The 26,825-nt window shown below is 36.7% G+C and overlaps 1 protein-coding gene across 2 annotated transcripts in view; it reads left to right on the top strand.

Annotated features, from left to right (window-relative positions):
- Positions 1 to 26,232, top strand: part of LOC107688714 (Golgi apparatus protein 1-like) — a 31,625-nt gene extending 5,393 nt beyond the window's left edge. Inside the window, exons 2-27 of one of the 2 annotated variants that reach the window (XM_016486453.1) lie at positions 5,048 to 5,077; positions 5,637 to 5,723; positions 5,813 to 6,028; positions 7,360 to 7,560; positions 7,637 to 7,708; positions 9,045 to 9,231; positions 9,317 to 9,528; positions 10,715 to 10,836; positions 11,200 to 11,301; positions 13,829 to 13,982; positions 14,110 to 14,154; positions 16,688 to 16,825; positions 17,786 to 17,872; positions 18,018 to 18,080; positions 18,193 to 18,306; positions 18,390 to 18,478; positions 19,040 to 19,157; positions 19,275 to 19,367; positions 19,457 to 19,594; positions 19,711 to 19,834; positions 21,586 to 21,728; positions 21,805 to 21,906; positions 21,984 to 22,091; positions 22,179 to 22,299; positions 22,372 to 22,478; positions 24,813 to 26,232. In XM_016486453.1, coding sequence (XP_016341939.1) covers positions 5,048 to 5,077; positions 5,637 to 5,723; positions 5,813 to 6,028; positions 7,360 to 7,560; positions 7,637 to 7,708; positions 9,045 to 9,231; positions 9,317 to 9,528; positions 10,715 to 10,836; positions 11,200 to 11,301; positions 13,829 to 13,982; positions 14,110 to 14,154; positions 16,688 to 16,825; positions 17,786 to 17,872; positions 18,018 to 18,080; positions 18,193 to 18,306; positions 18,390 to 18,478; positions 19,040 to 19,157; positions 19,275 to 19,367; positions 19,457 to 19,594; positions 19,711 to 19,834; positions 21,586 to 21,728; positions 21,805 to 21,906; positions 21,984 to 22,091; positions 22,179 to 22,299; positions 22,372 to 22,478; positions 24,813 to 24,980 — 3,141 coding nt within the window. In that variant the 3' untranslated portion in view covers positions 24,981 to 26,232. The remainder of the gene's footprint in view (positions 1 to 5,047; positions 5,078 to 5,636; positions 5,724 to 5,812; positions 6,029 to 7,359; positions 7,561 to 7,636; positions 7,709 to 9,044; positions 9,232 to 9,316; positions 9,529 to 10,714; positions 10,837 to 11,199; positions 11,302 to 13,828; positions 13,983 to 14,109; positions 14,155 to 16,687; positions 16,826 to 17,785; positions 17,873 to 18,017; positions 18,081 to 18,192; positions 18,307 to 18,389; positions 18,479 to 19,039; positions 19,158 to 19,274; positions 19,368 to 19,456; positions 19,595 to 19,710; positions 19,835 to 21,585; positions 21,729 to 21,804; positions 21,907 to 21,983; positions 22,092 to 22,178; positions 22,300 to 22,371; positions 22,479 to 24,812) is intronic. The other variant, XM_016486461.1, reaches the window with a different exon arrangement.
- Positions 26,233 to 26,825: the final 593 nt, after the last annotated feature.

Below are 26,825 nucleotides of genomic sequence, written 5' to 3' on the forward strand. Positions count from 1 at the left end.
CAATGTCAAACACTGATCGATCTGCGCCGCACCTCTTCTAGTCGAACACACCGGCTAGTGCTGCAGGCTTAAGGCCAAAGTATACTTCGGCCGTCCGCATCCACATTACGTCATTTTCGTCATCAGGAGGGCTCGCGGACAGCCGTGCACCCCGTCCGCGTGCAGGCAATTTTTTGAGACCGCGTACAACAGCGCATGCGCGAGGTGAAAGTTGAGACAGAGCACAAGTCAAACTGCGCCTGTGTTGAGCTCGTCCGTCTGTACTCATCCGCGGTTGAGTATACTTTGAAAGCTGTGTGGACGCGGCTGAGCGCGAGACAGAACGGAACACGGAAAATGAAGTATACCCGGGCCTTTATTGGCTCACTGACACTGATGAGATTAACCCCTTAGGTATCGAAATTTGGTACCGAACGACGAGACGTTTTTCGATACTCGATGGTATCGAGGCAATTCGGTCGGTGCCTAAAAAGTATCGAACTCGATACCCAGCCCTAATCACAGTTGTGGGTTATTTCTCTGTCTGTTCATCACCATTACAGGTTATTTCTCGGACTATAAATGAACTTTAGACTTTCTCTTCCTATGGAGATATCACTGCCAGTGAGAGTACTGTAAGGTCAATTATTTAGCTGTGCAGTGTTCCTCATGGTTTCTCATAAATAAAGACTGAATGGAGATGGTTTGTTTACCTCCATTATTTATAAAAGACAATGGTGGCTTTATAAAATGCTGTTTTCTAAAATAAAATACTGACACAGCTGGAGAACAGATCTTGTCACCAGGCCATTTATATGATGTTGAGGGGACAACAGTCCAAATTGTGTCCACTAAGCAGTGATTCTGGTCTGTAAACTCTATCCTAATATCTCTTCATGATCATACAGAGTTTTAAGAGTAATATTTTATTCTTTTCACTTGCATTGTGTATATTATAGACCGATGCAGCATAATTGCACCGAGAAGCTATATATTTGTCAGTAGCTTTAAATCCTTTTAGAGTTGATAAACCCCGTTACAACTATCAAAGGCTAATACGACGCTCTCAGCACAGGCTGAGGTCAAAACAGTTTGCTGTGTCTTTGATTGGATTTGGATGCCGTTTTTAGTAACATTGTGACACTTATCAAGGCCTTCAGCTCCATGGGAACCAAGAATTACACGCTTGATATTTACAGCAGCCGTTTACAGCTGTCCTGTGCTATGCCGGGGATGCTTTCTGCCTGGGCTTGTTCTCAGCTGTTCAAATAAAGATCAGTGTCAAGTCATCACGGTTAGGGAGACACTACTGTTATGTTGATTGCTCTTGACTGCTGAAGTTTTCGCATCACAAAGAGCAGTTTATTAGTGGAGGAATAAAATGTAATTAAAAGGCCTCTATTTTTCTTTAAAGCTGCCAAATCCGATGTTGAAGACATACTCTCTCAGTTTCTTCAGATATTGACCTTCTGTCTAATTCCTCATGTTACCGCGTGCTCATATTTGTCAAATACTTTCGTTTTTATTCAGATGGTGCTTTGTTTGTCACTTAAGTGATTGCAGTGAATGTCACACATTTGTCAAACTTAACCGCTCAATCGGCTATCATGAGACTGTTGCAAAATATTTGTTCTTCTTGTCATGCCAAACATTGCTGTACAGCTTAACCTTTTGGTTCCTTCTGTTTGAAGAATCGCACAGGGAAGAGAATATCCTAAAGTGAATTATACCAAAATCAAAGCTATATGTTTAATTTGACAATAGGGCTGCTCAGTTATGGCAAAAATAATAATCACGATTATTGTGGTCAATATTGTAATCACAATGATTATGAGTGGGCCACATGACCAAAACGTTATACGAGTGATTTATTTAAAGATGATATAGCCTATATCAAATAGAAATGTTCTGTAAATAAGGTTGCTATGACATCTAGCTACATTTTAGAGACCAGCGAAATTTCACAATTCTCAATAGGGCTGCAGAATACTAGTATACTAATACTAACTAATATTAGTAAAAAACAATAAAGATACAAATGAAACAAAAAAAGATGTAAAAGATACAAATGAAGCAAACAGTGCTTTAAGTTTATGCAAGTCTAAAGTATAGCCTAGGCTATTCAGTTAACGGCCTTCTACAGAAATTTAATAATTGAATGTAAAATAAAACAGCATCGTCTTCACTGTAAGAATTACATTTCCTTTGTTTCTTATTAAAGCTACAAAAGTCCTTCAGTCAAGAGCAGTGAGTGATTTTGTCTTTTGTTGATTAATATTAAGCACACAGTCAGCAGCAGGAATATTAGCCTGCTGTCACTTTAAGAGCCGCACGGATACAATTTACTGTTACGGACGTATTTTCATTCTTAACTGTTTACGTTCACTTATTACATAACTGATGAGGGTTTATGTGAATTATCACCAAGCGCCGCATTTTGACACATTTTTTGCATGTATTTGACCGTTTAAGCGCGCACCTAACTAAACGTTCTGTGTTCTGTTCCATCTCTGAGCGCATGCACAGAAATCCTCCCGAGGAACAGCGCAAGTTCTCTCGCACTTTCATAAACATGAATAAATCTAATAAACTTTGATCAATCAAGCACGTCCCATTTTGCAAGTCACGTTACATGATTTTACTGATTTGCACGTGAAATCTGACTTTTATGGAGGAGTGAAAGCGCACCGCTGGAAAGGGAGCAGAATGGGGCGTAATAATAGTTTTATCTCGATTATTGTTTTTCCATAATCGTTGGAGGCCGAAATCGAAACTGTATTTCGATTAATTGCACAGCTCTGTTTGACATGCATATTACCAGCGTGTTGGTCATGTTTCGGTATGTTAGTCTTAAAGGGATCGTTCATGCAAAAATTCTGTCAGTAATTACTCCCCCTCATGTCGTTCTAAACCCCTAAGACCTTCGTTCATCTTGGACTATTTTAACTATTGTCACATGGACTATTTTAACGATATCCTTACAACCTTTCTGAGAATGTTTCAGTTGCATTGCTGTCTATGGAGGGTCAGAAAGCTCTCGGATTTCATCAAAAATATCTTAATTTGTGTTCCGAAGATGAACGAAGGTCTTACGGGTTTGGAACGACATGAGGATGAGTAATTAATGACAGAATTTTCATTTTTGGGTGAACTATCCCTTTAAACAGTGTTCTTTGTCATTTGAGACTCAGAGTATTTACTCTGCAAACATTTGATTCTCCTGGAGAGTGTGAACAAACATCCTCCCAGCGTGAAATAATGTCAATCCATCAGCTTATAATGTGAAATGTGGAACTACTAAAAGCTGAAAGGCTAAAAAATGTAGTTTTTTTGGCATGTATTCATGGATGTATGTTGATATTTTTTTCATTCTGTTTAATCTTTGTAATCTAAAGTGTAAAAAGGAGCTTGAAGTTTAATCAGGATGTGTTGTTATGAATTTTCTTTCTCAAATGTTTAGACAAGCATGCTAATGATCAGATAGAGACATCAGCTAAAACTCTTAATAAATATTAGCAGTCCACACAGGATGTGCAGCAGGAAGAGAGCGAGGTCTGAGCTGATTTCTGTTTGCATCTAGTCTTAATTTTCACCTCCCCTCTCCCTGGTGTCACAAATGAACGGAAATACATTTCGAAAGGCAAAAAGTAAATATAACACTCGCCTACAAACATTAGCAACAGTCAGTATTTTACACATTGCTTACTTGGAAACTAGTTGCCCAACAACTGCGAATGGTCTAGATTTTTTTTTCTTCTTATTGTAGTGTTGACATTTTTAAAAGGATAGTTCACCCCAAAATGAAAATTACCTCATGATTTACTCCCCCTCTAGCCGTCCTAGGTGTATATGACTTCCTTCTTTCAGACAAATCCAATCGGAGTTATATTGAAAAATGTCTTGGCTCTTCCAAGCTTTATAATGGCAGTGAATGGGTGTTATTATTCAATAGTCCGATAGAAGTCCATTAAAGTGCATCCATCCATCATAAAAGGTGCCCCACACGGCTCTGGGGGTGAATAAAGGCCTCCTGAAGTGAATAGATTAATTTTAGTAAAAAAAAACAAAATACCCATATTTAAAACTTTATAAACGGTAATCTCTAGTTTCTGCTAGCTGTCGTACGCGCGTTCATTCCGACGGATGACGTAGGCGTAGCGTTAGCTCCGGTGAGAATATGCTAGTCTTGTGAAAACCAACATTTGTTTACAGGAGCAAAGGAAGCAAAGTTTCCTTACTTTAGCAAAAGAAAACCAGTCTCCTCTTGGCTTATATCGAAATCTGCCGACATTTTTCTTTACAAACCCTCGTTTTGCACTTCTAATTCGTGACCGGTGTTTTGTTTTGCTCTCTCAGCTGCGCTTACGCTTACGGAGATTATGGTTTATAAAGTTTTAAATATGGATATTTTTCTTACAAAAACGCATCGATTCACTTCAGGAAGCCTTTATTCACCCCCCGGAGCCGTGTGAGGCACTTTTTTATGATGGATGGATGCACTTTATTCTATTGGACTATTGAATAGTAACACCCATTCCCTGCCATTATGAAGCTTGGAAGAGCCAGGATATTTTTTTAATGTAACTGATTCATCTGAAAGAATAAAGTCATATACACCTTGGATGGCTTGAGGGTGAGTAAATCATGGGCTAATTTTCATTTTTGGGTGAACTATCTCTTTAAGCATAGCTTAAGCCTAGTTTGCATTGTAAAACTTTTTCTTGGCTCTTTGGTCTTTCATCCTCTTTAAAGCAGCAGTGTTACAGCAGTACACATTCAGACGGACATTTTTTGGTCACTGCAGTGTGTCTCGCACAATATTTTGAGCGTCCCACAAGGATTGTAGTCAAGTTAAACATTTTAAAAATGCACTTTGAGGCACTGCGTTCGGTTATATTGTTGTGCTCATTCTACATGTTTGTGAACACAAGAAAATGTTTTAAACACCCCTTAAAAATCGGGGCCTGGGGAACCTAGTCTGTCTTGAAAATCATGTAGTTCTGAACCTGCCTATTACTTTTGTCTGTGTGAACACTTATAATTTATACTCCTCTTAATCTCTCTTCAGGAGACTGAACTCGCTGCAGACTGCAATCATGTAAGTGTTTACACACTATTTCTGTTATTTTTGTTCCTGGATGTTGATCTGAATGACAGTTGATGGTTAAACCCAGCCAAACTACAGCAGGAGTTTGTTATTTTGTTGATATTTCAACCCAAAAATGAGTTTAACTATCCTTGAGCCATACATATGAACGTTTTGGGTTTTGTTTGAATTTTATTTTATCATTATTATTATATATATTTTTTTTTTAACAAATATGCACATTGTCACTTTCAAATAATGTGAAATATTTAATCTTTTGGTTTATTTTAGATTTTTTTTTTTTTTCAGTTAGTCTAATGACTGAGTTGTTAACATTTTTTAATTTATATAATTTAAAATAATAAAATAAATATTAAATAATAAAAATAAGCATTATTTTAGTGCTGTTATTGCTCAGGATATATATACATATATATATAGATAGATAGATAGATAGATATAGATATATATATAAAAAAAAGTTGGTTAGTTGATTATCATTCATTCAGCACTGTAAGATTAGCCTAAGTTATGTTATTGTAGCAAATAAAATGTCCTGTTTTATTTTTAGCTGCTGTGGAACTATAAGCTCAATCTGACGACTGATCCAAAGTTTGAGTCTGTCGCCGTTGAGGTGTGCAAGACCACCATCAGTGGGGTAAGTATGCATGGAGGCGGCAAAACAAAACAAGCTTTTATCTCAAACTTGACCACAAAGTCACTAAACCATTTACAATCATTTTTCAGATTAAGGAGTGTGCCGCTGAGGAACGTGGGAAGGGTTACCTGGTGTCGTGTTTAGTAGATCACCGCACCAACATCTCCGAGTACCAGTGTAACCAGTACATCACCAAGATGACCAGCATCGTCTTCAGCGATTACCGGCTGATCTGCGGCTTCATGGACAAGTGCAAGGACGACATCAACAAACTGCACTGTGGAAGCGTCAACACTGGAGAGAAGGTAAGCCCAGGTGCACTGTGGGTAACTGAAAGCAGCAGTATGACCACGGTCTTTGAAAAAGGATGTAACACTTATTTTTTAAACCACTGTTTACTTTCTGATGCTCTCTGATAACAGCGCCAGTATTTCTAGCAGCTCTGCAAGTTTGTGCTACATCAGTGTCAAATACAGGACTGTAGGCGAACATTAAAGCAACAAATACAGGCATTTTAGACATTTTAAGCATCTGTGCAACTCTGTTCTTGTTCTTGAAATGGTTTCATAAAACAGTTCTGACAGTTTCAGTTATTTTTTTTATTTATTTTTTTTTCATCGGTCGATACTGGATATTTAATTATGCAAGCTCATTTAACTTATTTTAACATTTAGATTACCTTTGCCATTATTTAACACTCATTTTAAGTTTAAATGTATTACAATATAGCCTAATTCAAATATGATATTTAATAACACTGTTAAATGTAATAAGTGAATCTCAAAATGAATATCAATTTCTTATACTGTACATTACAGTATTGCAATGACTAATTTAACTTTGTAGCATTTAAAATAACTGATTTTTTTTTTTTTTTGCCAAAATAGAATAGAGCTTCAACATCAGTCATTTATTGGGTATCAGCCATAATGGCAATTAGTAAGCATGTCAATATCTTGCAGCATTATAATATAAGGATATTTCACCCACAAATGAAAATTGCCATAATTTCCTCGACTCTGTCGTCAGAAACCAATACGACTTACGTTCATCTTTGAAATACAATATTTTTAATGAAACCTGAGAGGTTTCTGTCACTCCAAGGCCTTTCCACTGTAACTTTTACTCTTCAAAAAGTTCTTAAAGACATAAAAACTAATCCATATGAATTGTGCGGATTTAATTTAGGCTTTTATTCACATTTAAACGTTGATTTGCGCGCACACATAAAGCACATCAAATATGGTCAACAGAAGATCAAACTTGCTTGTTTGATGCACAAAAACCTATGAGGTTTGTTCTCGCAGATCAAGCATGAACGATGAACAGAAAAAAGATGAGCAAAAGACTTACGGGTTTGTATCGGCATGAGGGGGAAAAAATGACTTGAACTTTCCCATTAAGTTCATTTGATCCAAGTTTGTGTAGCTCTGATCAGCATGACAGACAGTGCTCCGTTGTTATGGGAGCTGTCAACTGATTCAAAGGCAGCTGGCTAGTTCTTCAGTTGAGCTTTCAATCAGCTGGTCTGAGATTCACAACTGCAGTTCTAGAGACCAGGACGGCTTGTTAAACTGCCATGAGAGTACTTTGTGCCCTGTTCTCGGTCCTGAGCGCACATGGCCGTTCTCTACAGGACATCCACTCTCAGGGCGAGGTGATCGCGTGTCTGGAGAAAGGCCTGGTGAGTGAAGCCGAGGAGCAGCCGGCCATCACCATCAAAGAGGACTGTAAGAAGTCAATCATGCGTGTGGCCGAACTCTCCTCCGATGACTTCCACCTCGACCGCCATCTCTACTTCGCCTGTCGGGAAGACCGCGAACGCTACTGCGAAAACGTAAGCCGCGATCCTCTAATACGCGCTCACTGTGCACTTCTGTTGCTAATGGTGTGCTCTGTTCTGTTTGTTTCAGACTCCAGCAGGAGAAGGAAAGGTCTACAAATGTCTGTTCAACCACAAGTTTGAGGAGAGCATGTCGGACAAAGTACGTCTGGTTTGCCGAAAACGGCTTATAGTGATGGCGTACAGAGAAAATGGGCAGAATAGTTCACACTTGACACTAATTATAACACATCCACACATAACCACAGCCCAGTCTTCCTCTTCCTTCTTTACAAATGCCTTTTATGCAAAGATTTAGTTGTTTTACCCTTGACCCAGACTGGTGTTATTGTTAACAAAAACCATTGAAAGGCATTTTCGGTAATTGAAACAAAGCTGAAATAAAATTAGAGATAAAGTTTACAAGAGAAATAAAACAAAAAACACAAAAGTGTTGCCTTGGCAACTAAATGAAATAAGTTTGTTGAAGTACTAGAATTACTAAAACTGAAATAAAAATACTTTTATAGAGCTATATAGAAATATAAAGGGCATAAGATTGCTAAAACCTGAACTTAACTTAAAATGAACTAAACTAATATTAAATAATCTGAAATATAAAAATAAAAGCTAATTCAAAATGTCAAAATTATAAATATTTAATCGATAAATACTACTACTGCTTTTGTTATTAATATACAAATAATACTACTATTTTAGTAATATTAATGTACTCATTTATTAATTTATAATTAAAGTATTAATATATATATATATTCAAATATAATTTATATTATTTATAAATATTAATATTTTATATATAAACAAAACATTTTTTCTTAAATATATACATGCATGTGTGTGTGTGTTTATATATACATAATAAATATACACCGTACAAACACATATTATGTAAACAAAAACTTTTATTTTGGATGCGATTAAACAGCACTAATTCAAATATATATTATTTTATTAATAAAATATATTATTTTAAAATATAATTAGGCATTAGGGGTATTGCAATATTGACAATAACTGTAAATCAAATATTATCGTGTTAATAATAATCATACTAAATAATTGTTATTCTCATACACTATTAGCCAATTATCAATTGATTCATTGTACAAAAATTTTTTTTGAAAATAAACGATGAAAGATGAATTTGACTGATAGCATTATAGTAATTTTTTATTATTTTTCAAATGTTCTCTAGATAATTGGCACATTAATCATGTAGAGAAAATCTGATGTTGTGACAGCTCTACTATGTTTGCGATGTTTCATTTTAAAACGGTTGCACACTTGCTGTGGTGCTCATGTGAGAAATATGAGTTCAAGTCTGACTCGTGTCTTTTATCTATTTTCCATTTTTTTTATCCATAATTTCTTATCTATTTATTTACCTAGCTGTTAAAATGAAAAATTGCTTAAAAAACATTTATTTATTATTAAACTTTTCTCCAATTAAACGTAAGTATCTGTGTTTTCTGCAGTGCAAGGATGCTCTTTCCACTCGTCAGAAGCTGATCGCTCAGGACTACAAGGTCAGCTACTCGCTGGCTAAAGCCTGCAAACCGGACCTGCGGAAATACCGCTGCAACATGGACACGGCCATGCCTCGAGCCAGAGAGGCCAAGCTCTCGTACCTGCTGCTGTGTCTGGAGGCAGCTGTGCACCGAGGTGAGGCTTCTGATGCGATGTGGACGGACACAGGCTCTGCCCCCTACAGTGTTGTTTTCCACATGTTTTGGTTCTTGCTCCGCAGGTCAAACTGTGAGCAGCGAGTGTCAGGGAGAGATGCTGGACTACAGGCGCATGCTGATGGAAGATTACTCGCTCAGTCCTGAGATCGTGCTGCATTGCAGAGGGGAGATTGACACGCACTGCTCCGGCCTGCACCACAAGGGTCGAACCCTGCACTGCCTCATGAGGGTGTCCCGGGACAAGGGCATCTTGGAAGGCCACTGCCAGAAAGCTGTGAGTTTTAATGCACTTTGATATGCTCACTTGCTGGTTGGTCCGGTCGATATCGTGAATAACACAGATACATTCAGTATTAGCAATGGGTCGATATGTTGTCCAGGCCAATTAATGCCTGCTAGCTGGCGTTATTTTTTGGGGGATATATTTTGGTATAACTGTGGCCATTTGGCTGATGAACAGAAACTGTATTTTCCCCGATTGTGTCAAAACAAACTATATTAACGACTTGGTAAAATTACAATACACTTATTTTTTTATTTTCATATTTTTTATTAGAGAGATAGATATCGCTCTCTTTCTATCCATTTATCCATCTATCTATATCTATCGCTCTAACTATTTAGTATTTTAGTATTTGTTTGATTTTTGTCTTTTTAATTTTTGAATTCTTTTTGTTTTTTGTTAGATATCTATATCTGTTGATTTTTGTATGTTTGTTTATTTTTGATTTTGTTTTTAGTATTTAGTGTTTTGTTTTTAGTATTTAGTGTTTTGTTTTTAGTATTTAGAATTTTTTTGTTTGCTTTTTGTTTTTTGTTGTTTTAGTTTTGTTTTGATTTTAGTTTTGATCTAGTGTCTTTCATTTAGTTTTTTGTATTTTTATTTAAAATGTTTTTCTTTTTTTGTTAATATTTTTAGGGGGTATTTGTGTGTTGATTTGTAGTTTGTTGATTTTTAGGTTTTTTTTTTTTTTTTAGATATCCATATCTATTGATTTTTGTGCATGTTTTTTGTGTTTGCTTTTAGTTTTTGTGATTTTAGTTTTTTGTTTTTTTTATTAGTATATTGATATTTTTGTTTTTCTTTTTTGTGTTTGCTTTTTGTTTTATTTTTGTTTTGATTTTAGTTAGATAGATAGATAGATAGATAGATATAGACAAAGAAAGAAAGAATTGTAACATTTTGAATACCCTTTTCTGTGGCTGCTTAGTCAAAATATTGATTATTCTGATAAAAAAATAAATGCATAAATATGAAGATAATAAATATCACCAAGAGGCTGAAAAATATCAAGATAATTGTGTGCATTCATTGTGTTCCAGTACTTCCTGTGATTAATGAACTGAGGTCGAATTGATTTAACTCATGAATAAAGTTGTGAGATATTCATTCATGTTAAATAATGCAGCGGCTGTGATGAATGACTCTGATTATGGCTTTCATAACTGTGTCCCATCAGCTCCAGACACTGATACAGGAAACAGACCCCGGGGCCGACTATCGCATTGATCGCGCTCTGAATGAGGCCTGCGAGTCCGTCATCCAGACCGCCTGCAAACACATCCGAAACGGAGACCCCATGTGAGTGCTCTTGTGTGTGAAATATTAGGCCCAGAGCTCCAGCTAGAAAGCATTTCTGCTGGTAAACATGAAATGCTCCAGGAATAAGTTTGCTTAAAGTCATCATTTACTCATCCTTTTCATTTCAAACATGATGTTTGGGGTTTTTTTTCATTCCTTGAAATTGAACAAATATTGGAGATGTTTTGCATGTGCTTGAGGCACTGCATATGACACTGCAATAATAGCTCTGACCAAACCTGTTCTGCCATAAACTTTCCAGTATGCTGATCGATCTTTACATTTGACCTTGTTTCTGTGAGTTCATATTCGAGTAGAAGCTCTGAAGGTGAAGTGTATAATATATTTTTGGTGTGTGTGTAGGATCCTGTCTTGTCTGATGGAGCATCTGTACACTGATAAGATGGTTGAAGACTGTGAACACAGATTGCTAGAGCTGCAGTACTTCATCTCCAGAGACTGGAAGTGAGTCACAAACCTCAAGAGTTTAGGTTTCATTCCACGCTTTTGATTTGAATCCCACTTTTAATCCCATTTATATACCTTTTGAATGATACTCTTCAGGTGCTTTCTTATGTCTTTTTCCCCCCTGTGCTTCAGAAAGAATGCAGTAAAGCTACTTCTTGTGTGTCGCTATTTAAAGGAATGTTACTTTGTAAAAGAGAAATCATGTGGTGACAGGATTGAACACGAAATGAGACGAGGCTAAATATTACGATGCTAATATTTGATAGTGCCAATTAGTTTAAAGTTTTTGTTGTTGTTTTGTTTTTTTGTTTTTTTTTATTGCCATTTGTTTTTAGTTTTTTTGTTGTTGTTTTGTTTGTTTTTTTGTTTTGTTTGTTTTTAGTGTTTTTTTGTTGTTGTTGTTTTTTGTTTTTTATTGTCATTTGTTTTTAGTGTTTTTTTGTTGTAGTTGCTTTTGGTTTTTATTATCATTTGTTTTTTTGTTGTTTTGTTTGTTTTTTATTGTCACTTGTTTTTAGTGTTTTTTCGTTGTTTCCTTTGTTTTTATTTCGGGGATTTTTTTTTTTTTTTTTAGTGTGGTTTTTTTTTTTTTTTAGTGTGGTTTTTTTTTTTTTTTAGTGTGGTTTTTTTTTTTTTTTAGTGTGGTTTTTTTTTTTTTTTAGTGTGGTTTTTTTTTTTTTTTAGTGTGGTTTTTTTTTTTTTTTAGTGTGGTTTTTTTTTTTTTTTAGTGTGGTTTTTTTTTTTTTTTAGTGTGGTTTTTTTTTTTTTTTGCTTTGTTTTTTTTATTTTAGTTTTTATTTGTTTTTTGTTTGTTTAGTGTGGTTTTTTTTTCTTTCTTTTTTTCAGGGTGGCCGTGGGTCCTTAAGTCTTAAAATGTCTTAAATAATTTTTTCCTAAAAAAAAAAAAGTCCTTAAAAATCTTAATGTCTTAAATTCAGATTCAGTGAGTCTTCAATATTTTTGGTCACATTACCGCAAAAATGTCTCCAGTCTGACAGACCCAGTGACTGTTTACAATCACTGGACAGACTGAAGATTTCTCCCCCGCTGTAGTTACTGCGTCACCAGCGGAAGCAGAGTACAGGTGGAACAGCAGCTCGCTCAACAGCCTCCTAGCTACTGTAAACAGGTTAATGCAAGTTTACTGAAAAATGGCTCGAGAATTTTACTTGCCCGACAGGACAAATAGCCTGATTAAAACTTTAGTGACAATAAATAACTAGTGATGCATCGAAACGCGAGAATGATTGTTTTGATTTTATTACATTCAGCTTAAACAGCGATTGATATTATAATGGATAGTGCATTTCTGCTATCAGTGTGGCGCTGTTGAGGCTCGTGCTGCCTCTCTCTGTGGCAGACTTTCGTGGAGAAATCAAATCAAATGAGCGTAACGGCACACATAAAGAAACTCACAGAACAAACATACTGAGGTGAAAGTTAAAAAATGTTTAGTTTATTGACAACACGATGTAGTTAAGAAACATACCATGACAAGGGGGCTGTTTTGCTGAATATTTTGACACTTGCAAATGTTACATTGACTTTAGTTCAACAAACAAGTGGTTAAACTTACATTTTAGGCACAATCGACTGTTTTGTTCTATTTCACCAACAAAAATAGTCCCAAAGCTCAGAACAGAAGTATTGCACATTCTCCGATCAACACTCGCCGTTTTGTTACTGAATGATTCAGCGTTTTGAACGAATCAGTTGAAGGAATAAGTGATTTACCGCCACCTACTGGCGGTTTAGTCTCATGTTTAAAAGTATGCATTTTCCTCCAACATTTCTTAGTTGTATATTCAGTTTTATTTAAAACATTAATCTCATAACATTATTTACTGCAGTTGTAATTTTGCAGTGTAAATTATTTAATTTGATTGGTAACAGCCCTGTAGTGTATATTGAATTTCTTGATCACTTATAATAATTTTGCCAGGAAAGATGACGCATACATTTAATAAGGTTAAAAAATATTGGCCTCTATAAAGGTAAATAACATCCTGGGGTAAATATTAAAAACATGCAGGTTTAAGAATGTAAAACCTGTTAGAAGACTGATTGAAATATTGATGCGGTGCTTTTGTGGGGATATTTTGAATGGGATATTATCTGCTGATATGAAAAGTTCACTGTATATCGTAATAATAAATAACATTTTTGACAGCGATGATATTTTGTTTTATTTTTACGTTAAACATTAAATATTACATATACGTATGTAATATAATGTGTATTTCCATCATAAGTTTGTTCTTAAATTTTACATAAGGTGGTATTAAAAAGTCTTAAATTTAACTTGTATATATCTGTAGACAGCCTGTTTTTTTTTTTTTTTTGAGCAGGTCAAAACTACTGTCACAGCCAGGTTCATTTTATGTCACATAATGATCTTAAAAACCTGAGATTTGTTCCTTTAAATCTCTTTAACCGAGACATTGTCAACAAACAGCTTTGAAAGTTCCTGACGAGGTCAAATGTGAGTTCATGTTCAAACATTTCCCTGTGGTTCTGGTTACAGACTGGACCCTATCCTGTACAAAAAGTGTCAGAACGATGCGTCCCGCATCTGTCACACTCACGGCTGGAACGAGACCAGCGAGTTCATGCCGCCCGGAGCCGTTTTCTCCTGTCTGTACCGGCACGCTTACCGCACCGAGATGCAGGGACGACGGGTACGACTAATACTCGCTAAACACACTCATGTTACACTCTAGACATTAACCTCTGCATTGTGAGTTTTCAGAAAATAGGACATTGAGAAACAATAGCTTATCTGCGGCTTCCTAAATGTAACTATAGGGTTCATCAGAAACTTCTGATGTAAGTTCGGACGAGAGGTCGAATGTAAGTATCCTCTGGTTCCTTAAGGAGGAGAATCTCACCAACCTGTCCAAAGCATGACTCCGCTGCATTTCACCTCAGAAACATGGACAAATAAATGATTTAGCATACAAACAATTTAACCCGTTTTTACTATTAACATTTTATGCATTGTTGCATTATTTTAATGTAAATGAAGTTACCTCCCTCAATTCTCATTGCTATAATTCAGGAAGAAAATGCAAAAAATAAATGTGTGTGTATATATATATATATATATATATATATATATTCAATAATTCACAAGTCAAATTATATACAGTGTCCTCCACTAATATTGGTACCCTTGGTAAATATGATTTACCATTGCAGCAAAACAATTGAACGTGGGGGGAAAATCTCATTATGAAATAAATGTTTTTCTCCAATGCATGTTGGCCACAATTATTGGTACCCCTAGAAATTCTTATGAGTAAAATATCTCTGAAGTATATTCCCATTCATATCCCTAGAAATTCTTATGAGTAAAATATCGCTGAAGTATTTCAGTACATTTTTAGCACACCAGGTTGACTAGGAGTATGAAATTCTCCAGCCATGGCTTCCTGTTCCACAGGATTATAAATATGAGGAACACAAAGGCCAAATTCCCCGAAATCATCCATCACAAGGAGTAAAACCAAAGAATGTAGTTCTGATGTGCAGAACCAAACTGTTGAGCTTCACAAAACAGAAAGTGGCTGTAAGAAAAGAGTTAGAGCATTTAAAATCCCCATTTCCACCATCAGGGCAATAATTAATAAGTTCCAATCAACTAAAGATGTCGCAAATCTGTCTGGGAGAGGACGTGTGTCTGTATCGTCCTCCTAATGCAGGGTGAGGAGGAGCATTTGAGTGGCCAAAGACTCTCCAAAAAACAAACTCCAGCATATTCAGTTGTCAGACACGACTGGAACTTCGAACGGGACTGGATTCTATGGTCAAATGAAACTAAAAAAGAGCTTTTTGGCAGCAAACGCACCAGATTTGGTGCAGACGGGGATAAAAAGTAGCCCATGTCCACGGTTAAATATACTACTGGATCTTTAATGTCGTGGGCCTGTTTTTCTGCCGCAGGTCCCGAACATCTTGTTCAGATACATGGCATCATATGGCACTTTTCCACTGCATTGTACGGCTCGCTTAAGTAGTACCACCTCAGTTGAGCCGTACGATACTAAAATGTGACGTGTTAACGCTGCCGATCACTGATTGGTCAGAGAATCGCCAGCAGCGTCATTGGATTTGCGACACGAGGCACCAAACCAGCAGCACAGCTAGTCTATAATCGGTACTAACTGCAGTAGAAAAGCAAGCGAGCCGAGCCGTGTCGAGTCGTACCACGCAGTGGAAAAACTGCCTCTGTTAGAAATCGTATAATAGGCTGTGGTTGGATCTTCCATCAGGACAATGATCCAAAACAAACATCAAAATCAACAGAAATGTGTCACTGAGCACAAAATAAAGTTTCTGTCATGGCCGTCCCAGTCCCCTGAGCTGAACCCTATAGAACATGAGTGTGGTGAACTGAAGAGGAGAAGCACCATCATGCAGCTGGGAATCTGAAGGGTCTGGAGAGATTCTGGATGAAGGAATGCTCTCTGATCTCTTGTCAGGTGTTCTCCAAACTCATCAGGCATTATAGGAGAAAACTCAGAGCTGTTATCTTGGCAAAAGGACGTTGCAATAATTGTGGCCAACATGAACTAGAGAAAAACATTTATTTCAAGATTTCCCCCCCACTTTACATTGTTTTACTTCAATGAAAGGATAGAATATTGTTCATTTTTTTGACTGAAAGATCAAAAGGATAAATGATGCAGATTTATTTTCACAGCCGCCTTTGCTCATATTTACCAATATTAGTGGACACTGTACAATATTAGTGGACACTGTACAATATTAGTGGGCACTGTACATTTTATTTATTTGTTTTATTTATACATCATACAAGTACTTTATTGTACTTTCTTTATTAAAATCAGCATAAATTAATGTCATGGTGCAGAAAATCTTAATGGTCTCAAAATGGTGTTCAAGCAAAATATACATATTTTTCTTAGTTGGTTTTTGTTGTGAAATATGACTCTTTTATGTTCTTGACAGGTCTGGTGATGTTCACTCTAAGAGTAAATGTGATGAAGCTACAGATGCATGTTCACAGCAAATTAGCAGGGACAAATCAAAATCATCTTCCTTTGCCGAGACTGAAATGACATTAATTCATGTTGTGGGCTTTAAATGAGTAGTGATTGACAGGAAATTAACTCGAATGATGTGGGTCTTGGGAGTTTTTTACAGACTAATCTAAAAATAATCAAATCTAATCATTCTTGTGTAACGTTTATGGTAATGGTATCAAAATTCATGACACCCGTCAGACCCGTGCACACAGATCGCTGTTTGTAGAAGGATCCAGAACTGTGTGTATGGGTCTGATTGATTGGTTGTGGGTCTGTTTGTTTGCTTTAGACGTGTGTGTATAAGTATGTGCTAATGCGTCTGAGTCGATCTGTAGTTATCTCGGGACTGTAAAACGGAGGTTCAGAGGATCCTCCACCAGAGGGCCCTGGATGTGAAACTGGATCCGGAGCTGCAGCAGCGATGCATGACAGACCTCGGGAAGTGGTGCAGTGAGAAGACTGAAGCTGGACAGGTCAGTATGACACTAATTATAACTGTCATTTTCCATGGGTTAGGTGCAATGAAATCCTTTTTTCTTCTTAAATCAGTGGTCTTGTTTTCTGTTCATGTTATGAGGATTACATTCTTTGCAACCCTGTTACTACAATGTAGGACTTGATGTTAAAATGGATATAAAAAATAACTACAAAAATGCACAATACAGTTACTAAATTACATTAAATTAAAATTAATTACATAAAAAATGTAAGTACAATATAAAAAGAAATTAATAAATAAATACCATTTCCAAATAAAAATTATAATAGGATCTCAGTGATTCGAAAACAGCACTGTCTGTCACCTTTCATAGATAGTGTGCAATGAAATCCTTTTTTTCTTCTTCTTACAAATGGACAGAGCAGTTTTTTGTTGTTTTGTTTTTTTATTTTATGTATACAATTTTTGCAACCCTGTTACTTAAAATTAGGTTTTGTCTTTTTTTTTTTTTTTATGACTGTGGTAACAGGGTTGAATGATTGTGTGAATGCTGTGAGCACTACAGTATTTGTAAAGCTTGATAAAATTGAATGTTTTTTTGCAGTATTTCATGAAGATTCCAATAATGTTACTTCCTGTCACAATTTTAAGAAATGTTAGGAATGTTATGTGGTAACAGGATTGAACATAAAATGGGTGAAGTATTACAACGGTAATATAATGCCAATTAAGTTTTAATTGTTGCACGTAAGAAGGTCAGCTTCTAAAATGAGACTACTGGTGTTTGACTACTTTATATTTTATGTTGGATAATGATTTTTTAAAAACATGAGATTTGTGCCTGTAATTCTCTCCAAAAAGTCTTGGGATGCCAACAAATGTTTCATATTCGTGGAAAGTGGCAGTTACGGAAACACTGTTTGAATGTAAAATTTGCAATGAAATTCCCAGTTCTGTAGTGAAGCATTGCTCCGTGTTTGTTTTTGTCTGTCAGGAATTGGAGTGCTTACAGGATCATTTAGATGAACTGGTCACTAGCTGCAGGGATGTGGTGGGAAACCTCACAGAATTGGAGTCCGAGGTACAAAATAAAATCCTTTTGTGATTTTTACAGCAGTTTGACTCCGAAATTAAAAAGCCTCAGTGTCTATATTTGGGTGTTATTGTTCTCTGCTGGACGTGAGACGTCTGGGTTTGGACTGATTTTGGTGTGTCTGGTTTTCCAGGACATTCAGATTGAGGCCTTGTTGATTCGAGCCTGTGAGCCCGTGATCCAGTCCTACTGTCATGCAAGTCGCAAATCATTTTTTCATCACTTAAAACCATGTAATAAATATACTAAGTAGCTTGGTTTTGTTTTTTCATTTGCCCTGTTTTTTTTTGCCTCTGTTTGTTTCGCAGGAGGTGGCCGATAATCAGATAGACACAGGGGACCTGATGGAGTGTCTCGTTGCCAATAAGCACCAGAAGGAAATGAACGAGAAATGCACCGTTGGAGTCACACACTTCCAGCTGGTACATCTGACGAATACACACTCGCTCTTCCTATGGTTACTACTGTTGTGTCTCAACCGTCCGTTTCTCCTCCTCATCCTCAGATCCAGATGAAGGACTTTCGCTTCTCGTACAAGTTCAAGATGGCATGCAAGGAGGACGTGCTCAAACTGTGCCCCAACATCAAAAAGAAGTGAGCGCCTGGCTGTCAAACAAAGCAAATGTTTCATAACTGCTTTTATGCGTTTTTTGCATTTATGCAAGTTTTATGTTGTCCTCAAGAGTAATATTGCAATTGTTGTTTTAACGATGTGTGAGCTGACATTATGTATATGCAAAAAAACAAACAAAAATACGTCTTAAGGAGTCCAAAAGCATTCGCTGTGTGATGAAGCCTATTAGAATATAGTTGAAATGCCCATAATAATAATGCTTGTCGAATTGAATCATTTGAATGAATGATTCAATGAATCACTAATTAAGACACTGACTAGTCGCCACCTACTGGTGGTTTTAGTGTCATTTTTATTTATCCTTGACAGGCCTAAAGCAGCCAAGGTACCAGCACAAAAACACACTCAACCAAATATTGTTTAATTGTCATTATCGGAAAATCCCAAAAAACATTGAGATTTTTTTCATCAATATCGCACACCCCTAGTTATTGTATAAAAAATGTGAGATTGGTAGTAAACTACAATTAGAGGTAACGTAGAGCATGATGGGAAGGTTTTGGTGGTCTGTTTACTCTTAGGGTGGATGTGGTGATCTGTCTGAGTACCACGGTAAGGAACGACACTTTACAGGAAGGCAAAGAGCAGCGTGTTTCCATGAAGTGTCGTAAACAGCTCAGAGTGGAAGAACTGGAGATGGTCAGTACATCAAATTAATCTAGAATATATTTGAATATGTCTGATCATTTGTAATGTGCTGCGTATGTTATGTTTCATGTCCTGTGAAGCTGAGATTTGTCATTGTGTGTCATGCAGTCTGAGGACATTCGTCTGGAGCCGGATCTGTATGAGAGCTGCTGGCAGGACATCAAGCAGCACTGTCAGAACGTGGTGTTTGGAAACGCTCAGGTACATCCATCATAACTCAAACTGACCGACCCTCTGGTCCTCCATTTAACTGTGATGATCTGCTCATCTGTGTATTTGTGCGGGTTCAGGTGATCGAGTGTCTGAAGGAAAAAAAGAAGCAGTTGACCCAGCACTGCCATCAGAAAGTCTTCAAACTGCAGGAGACTGAAATGATGGACCCAGAACTCGACTTCCAGCTCATGAGAGTCTGCAAGCAGATGATCAGGGTGTGAAACCTCATCAGTTACATCTGAAAACACCCTAGAGCTTAGTGATGGCTTGAAATTGTTTGATTAATCTATATAAACGATTGAACTTTTTTTTATCATTGTTTATCATACAGCGTTTCTGCAGTGAGACGGATGCAAAGAACATGTTACAATGTCTCAAACAAAACAAGAACAGTGAGCTAATGGACCCGAAATGCAAACAAATGATTACCAAGAGACAGATCACCCAGAACACAGGTACAATTACCACTACATCCTCATATACACACGTATACACACTCGGAAGCTTTGCTTGAATCACTCACATATTTATCTTTAGAAATAGAGGTGGCGAACCATTGAACAGGAAGCTTTATTAATGCTTTGTGTTGTTCCTCTCAGTAAAAGGCAGATATGTGTCAAATGTTTTCTTTCTACGAAGGGTCAGCGAAAGGTATTAAACTCATCACGACAAACTATGTAATTATTTAATGAGCTGTTTTGCTTTTAGTTTTTAGTTTTTGTTTTTTTTTTCAACCCCGTTACTAAAAATTAAGATGTCATAATACTGTTTAAAAACCTAGTAACAACAGTAATAATGTAGCTATGAATCATTTTAATATCAAACGTTTTTCTAATACCCTTTTTTTTTTTTTTTCTTTTTCATTTTCTATTAATTTAATACATAAAAAATTTGACCTTTTAAAAAAAATGTAATTATTCTGAAATGGGTAGCTGAGTTTAAGTAACAGGGTTGTAGGTTTTACTTAAAATATGCTTTTATTGTATGGACTTACTAGTTTGAGACCATGTTAATTAGTTTTGGTTTTTTTTTCCAACCCGGTTTCAAAAATTTGGAAAAGGTCTTAATACCATTTAAAAGCCTAGCAATAAACATTTTATAGTAACTTTTTTTCTACTAATAACCATTAAATAAATATGTGAAATTATTCAATATTTAAAAAAACTGATGAATTGAGTAACAGAGTTGCAATTAACAGAATTGTAAGTTTTGCTAAATGACATGTTCTCTAGCAGGGCCAAACTAGTTTGAGACGAAATGTTGGTTTGTTGTTAATTTAAATATTTTTTTTTTTCAAACCTGTTACACAAAAAAAAATAGATGTTTTAATACTAGTGCTGTCAAATAATTAATTGCGATTAATCGCATCCAAAATAAAAGTTTTTGTTTACATAATGTGTGTATATTTATTATGTATATATAAATACCCACACATGCATGTATATATTTAAGAAAAATGTTTTTATATATAAAATATTTATATTTATATATGTTTATAATATAAAACATGTATGTGTGTGTATTTATATATACATTATAAATATACACAGTACATACACATATATTATGTAAACAAAAACTTTTATTTTGGATGCGAAAAATCATTTGACAGCACTATTTAATACGGTTTAAAAACCTAGTAATAAACATTTTTCAGTAACACCTTTATTTTATTTTCTACTAATAACCATTAAATCAATATAACAGAAATAATTTTCAGAGATTTTCAATATTTAAAATTCAATTTTGCTAAAATGGGTAACGGAGTTGCAACAGGGTTGTAGGCTTTGCCTAAATTACGCTTTCTCTCAGCAGGGGCTAAAACAGTTTGAGACCAAATGTTGGTTTGTAGTTATTAATAAATTGTATTTACAATAAATTAAAAGGAAATATTAGCTCCATCATTTTTCTTACAAGAACATCAATAACAGGTGTGAATGGCTGAGTTTGACCATTGAAGTGAGTGCTACATGTTCTGTAAAAATCAAGAAAACGCAATGAAATTGTAATGTCTTCCCACCATACTTTAGAAAGAGTTGAAATCGTTTGAGGGTGTCACAATTTACATTTGTGTGTCATTATTGCTATAAAAAGTATTGAGATCCGAGTGCCCTATTCGTGTGAATTCCCTGAGGTTCTAAAGCAGCAAATAAATCAAAAAACCTCTTTCCATCAATAAAGTTTGATGCTTTTCCCTCCATTCTAGACTATCGTCTGAACCCTGTGCTGAGGAAGGCTTGCAAAGCGGACATACCGAAGTTCTGCCAGGGCATTCTGAGCAATGCCAAAGACGACAACGAGCTGGAGGGGCAGGTCATCTCCTGCCTCAAACTCAAATATGCAGACCAGGTTCGTAACCATGATCGCTGTGAATGCACATAAGCCTGAGAAAGCTCCTTATAAGAGAGTGTGTCTGTGTCTCCAGCGTCTCTCTCCAGACTGCGAGGGCCAGATCAGTGTCATTCTGCAGGAGTCCGCTCTGGACTACAGGCTCGACCCGCAGCTGCAGCTCCAGTGCAATGATGAGGTAAACTTCACCGCCTTACTATGATGTGCATTGAGATGTTTTGGTCTTGAATGACTAATAATGGCTGTTTGTCCCAGATCCCGCGGCTCTGTGCGGAGGAAGTAGCGGCGCAGGAGCAGACGGGTCAGGTTGAGGAGTGTCTGAAAATCAACCTGCTGAAAATCAGCCATGAAGGCTGTAAAAAGGTACGAGTGCTTTGGCCTCGATTGACCGATGGGAAGTTGCACGGTTCACTTGCTTACAACTCGTCTGACTGGCTGTTCCCGCTGTAGGAGGTTCTCAACATACTGAAGGAGAGCAAGGCGGACATCTTTGTGGATCCAGTTCTGCACACAGCATGCGCTCTGGACATCAAGCACCAGTGTGCTGCGATCCCACCGGGCCGAGGAAGACGTAAGTAATTCTGGAAATGATTTTATGTGAATTAAGACTAGATCTGAATGCCTGTACTCTGTGTTTGTGCAGAGATGTCCTGTCTGATGGAGGCTCTCCAAGATAAGCGTGTGAGACTCCAGCCGGAGTGTAAGAAGAGATTACAGGACCGCATTGACATGTGGAGTTACGCCGCTAAGGTAAACGTTTACCCAATCCCAATCCTCAACTATAATATCTTCCTAATTGTTCCAAAACATAACACTAGAGCGATGATCCAAAACTTGGTGTGCTCACTACACAAATGCTGTTCTAAAAAGTAAACCGCGACATTATGCTGCTTGCTAAGATATCTTGTTTTGGCTAAATTCTAAGGAAGAATCACGTGCAATCGGTTTCAATAAACTTGTTCGAAAAACATTTAGCGGACTTGCCAACACGACTTTAAAGTGTTAAAGGAAGTTATATATTGTGTAATTCAATAATGTAACCATTATTATGAAAATTGGGATAGCATTTACCTCGGAGAACAGTCTTCCGTTCTTTTTGCATAGAAAAACTTTAATGCGTAAGTTGTCACATTAAATTAAATGCAAAAATGTACGAATTTGCACAAATCTTACAGAAGTTTCTGCATTTGATTTAATATGAGAATTTGCACAAGTATGGTTTCACAGTTTATTTTAAAAATGTTACGTAAATGTTCTCATTCAGTTTGTTTGCGTAAGGATTAGGGCTGTCACGATTCCTCGATTCAATTTGAGTACTCGATTAAAAAAAATCCTCGATTGCATTTTGCCCGTGTTGATTAATTGGCAAAATATCGGAAGTGGCGCATTCCACGGACGAGAATCCATGAAACGCATTATTAGACCATCTTCCAAGGCTGCGTGATATATTAAACCCATTTTAAAATCATAATAAAGCATAATGCTATTGTGAATTCACAAACGCTACGATTCAATTAAAATGTGCAATGCCAGTTTAATATGTGCGCTTTATTTACATACGTGTGTGCATCTCGGAGCAGCTCCGTTCACAGTAAATGCTGCTCCACACAAACTTATTTACATGTGTGGAGCGTCTCAAACTACATCTCTGCATATGCTGTGAGTTTGTTTATTATAACGTTCATCTGGGAACGCAACCTACGCGAATTCATCAGATTTGTAAGGTAAATCATTTATAAACCTACGCCAACACAGGAGAATACATCAATATCTTTCTGAACATGCTAGCCTACTGTTCTTCGTGATTTCAAAATAAAAGCTCAAACCCTCGCTCTGAGTTTACACATTTTGATGTCCACATATTCAAGAAATTCATTTCTGTCGTAAAGAAATAGCCAAATATTAAAGATTAAGTGGACATTTGAATGAAATTTTGTTTAGTCAATATTAAACAAGGATTAGATCGCACAGTAAGGAATACATCAATATCTTTCTGAACATGCTAGCCTACTGTTCATCGCGATTTCAAAATAAAAGCTCAAACCCTCGCTCTGAGTTTACACATTTTGATGTCCACATATTCAAGAAATTCATTTCTGTCGTAAAGAAATAGCCAAATATTAAAGATTAAGTGGACATTTGAATGAAATTTTGTTTAGTCAATATTAAACAAGGATTAGATCGCACAGTAAGTGTAAAAACAATCGTCAGGCAGTTGGCGCCTCTGCAGGCATTTGTTACAATGCGTAAAGTACATTAGCTCTATTGTTTATAATACATTATGTATTTTATTACTTTTGTTCAATAAAACCATATGATTGCCTGCTTTTCGTTCTTTATTTTAACTAATTATTATTTCTTCATTGCTATTATATATGTATTTTAAGTCATTTTAAAGGCTATTGTTCGCTTAGGTCTATTTTTATTACTACAAAAAAATGTATTATTATCCAGTTACTCGATTAATCGTCAGAATAATCGACAGATTACTCTATTACCAAAATAATCGTTAGTGACCGCCCTAGTAAGGATGCATGTACAAACAATTTACAAAAATCATATAAAAATTGTTGCATATAATTGCAAAATTGCGCAAGAGCTAGAGTAAATATGGAATAATTTGCGCATAAAATGGACCTCCCTGAAAACTCGCCTCCAGATTCACAAACGCTTTGTAAACCTCAGATTTGATAGTTAGATATTTCTAAGTTCATTAGTTAGAAATTGCTAAGTTTCCATTTTTATGAACGAGGCCCAATTTACATTAAATGCATACAGATTACATAGAAAATATTGCGTAAATTGTCACATTGAAGAATAGTTTAACAACAGTTTAAACAAATTTGCTCTCTTCGAGTTTTATTAAAGAATTCCAATGTATTTTGTGCAAAAATAGCAGTGACGAGACGCCTGCAAGAGGATATGCTTTTTGTATAGATTAGATATAGTTTAAGATTAACTATATTTAGTGTTGCAATTTGTGTACATGTAAAGCTGATAAAGTATGAGCAATGCAAGTTGATGGTGATGGAATCGGGGAATTTTTACAAGCACAAGTTCATATTGTTTCTCTGTTGGCAATAGGTGGCGCCAGCAGAAGGTTTCTCGGATCTGGCCGGGCAGGTTTTCACGTCTCCTGCCAAGACCTACATCCTGAGCATGCTGGCGATGTGCGTGGTCCTGCTGTTCCTCATGGGTCTGCTGTGCGGCCGCATCACCAAGCGTGTGACGCAGGAGTTGAAGGACAGGTAGAGAGGGGGTGCAGGGCAGGGGAAGCGCCATTCAGCTCCCCCTGCAGGGCAAAAAGCCCATCACACCCCACACGCCGTTCTCCGTCCTGGGCCGGGGAAGGACACTGGGGTTGGAAACGCAAACTTGACGGAGGGGGGCGGGTGTTCAGACTCGTGCTGTGTGTGCATTTTCGTGGTACCACCGACGGCCACATTGGGACCCAGTTTTAATTGCTACACACACTCTATTTTTATTTTTCCCTGACTGTGCTTGTCCTACAACATCGCCTGCTTCTCTGAGCAAACCTGCCTGCTGCGCGCTTTCGAATGCCGACATCACGGCACGCCACATGACACCAATCAGCTTTCTTCAACTAACATCTCAAAGACTTGGTTTTGCTTTCCAGCTAAATGTTTTAATTTATTGTTGATGTTTTGGAGTGCGGGAGGTTTGGCTTTTGTTTTCCTTTCGTTTGCAGGGATGGTGTCGCAATATTTGACGTCCATGTTTTAGGAAACAGCCAGTTGCTGACAATGTGCGTTTTGACAAAGTTAGAGCGATTGAACGAATGTGTGTCTGTGCCTTTTTGCCCATCCGAGTGAGAGAATTTGTTTGGTTTGTGTCAGATTTTATCATGGGGCTTCTTGTTGATTTTTCTTCATGTCACTGGGAACATCTTTCTTTGCAGTAAGGGGTTATAAATGTGTTTTTCTGTCATTTGGTTGGTTGATTTTGTTAAGGGAAGGGGTTCTGCATCGTTAAAGTCTCACACGTCGCTGCCCGATGCGTTTGAACTGGTCTTAATTGAGCCACAAGACTTAGAAAATGGACGATAAATATCCGAAATTGCAAATCTAAGGGCGACTTGATTCTGGACTGAGTCTGTATTGACTCTCTGGCCGCATTGAAACGTCAAGCTGTTTGCCTGCTGTTATCGATGCAGTTTATGACGCTGTGGCTTGGGCGCGTCTCGTCTGAGCTTTGAATAAGTCGTTCGATTCGTGTTTTCGTAGTGCCATATTAACAAACCGTTCTGTTAGCTTAAAACATCCGTACAGAAAGTCACATGTGAACCGAATTCACGTTTTTGACGATTCACCCACATCAGAGATGTAATTTTATTTTACACTGTTATTCTCTGAATGCCTTGCTCGTATATCATTGGGTTTCCAGACATCGTACTGACTGGTTTTAGGGGAATTATCGGTTTTAAACACTGTTTTTCGTACACATTTTTGAAATAAGCTTCCTTCACAGTCGGTCCATCTCTTTTGTGGTTTTAAAACATTTTAAGTCCATAATCGCCACAGTTTCCGCCATTTCTAGGTTTCATTTTTCTTAGATTGAGTCGTGATGCATTAAGAACCAGAGTTTTTCTCGTAATTGAGGACTAAGTTGCTGTTTGACTGGATTTTTAGCTTCTTAATTCTTTACGCCGAAGGCTTTAATGCATAAACCCCCATATTTTGTCCCCCTTCACACTAAATTTCACTCTCTTGAGTGATGGTTTACTATTAAAAGCGTAATAGAGCTGTAATGTTACAGTCCCTGTGCATCATCATTAATTTGGCTTTTGTATTATTGTTATAGTTGTATGCTTTTTTACAAAATGACATTAAAGTTGACTTTGGTTCTAGTGTTTGTGCATTCAAGCTGTGCTTTAATAATCTGAATTCATGTCATAATGCTGTTTGAAACCATACATACTGTAAATAGCTGTATCATTTTAATAGAGGATTGTGGATAACACAAACTCTGCCTTAGCTTTGCAGAAAACTTGGTCACCTATGGGTTGCACCCTTAAAGGGATAGTTCACCCAAAAATGAAAATTTGATGTTTATCTGCTTACCCCCAGGGCATCCAAG

This window comes from Sinocyclocheilus anshuiensis, unplaced genomic scaffold, assembly GCF_001515605.1.
Source record: "Sinocyclocheilus anshuiensis isolate Anshui unplaced genomic scaffold, SAMN03320099.WGS_v1.1 scaffold669, whole genome shotgun sequence".
Classification (NCBI taxonomy): Eukaryota; Metazoa; Chordata; class Actinopteri; order Cypriniformes; family Cyprinidae; genus Sinocyclocheilus; species Sinocyclocheilus anshuiensis.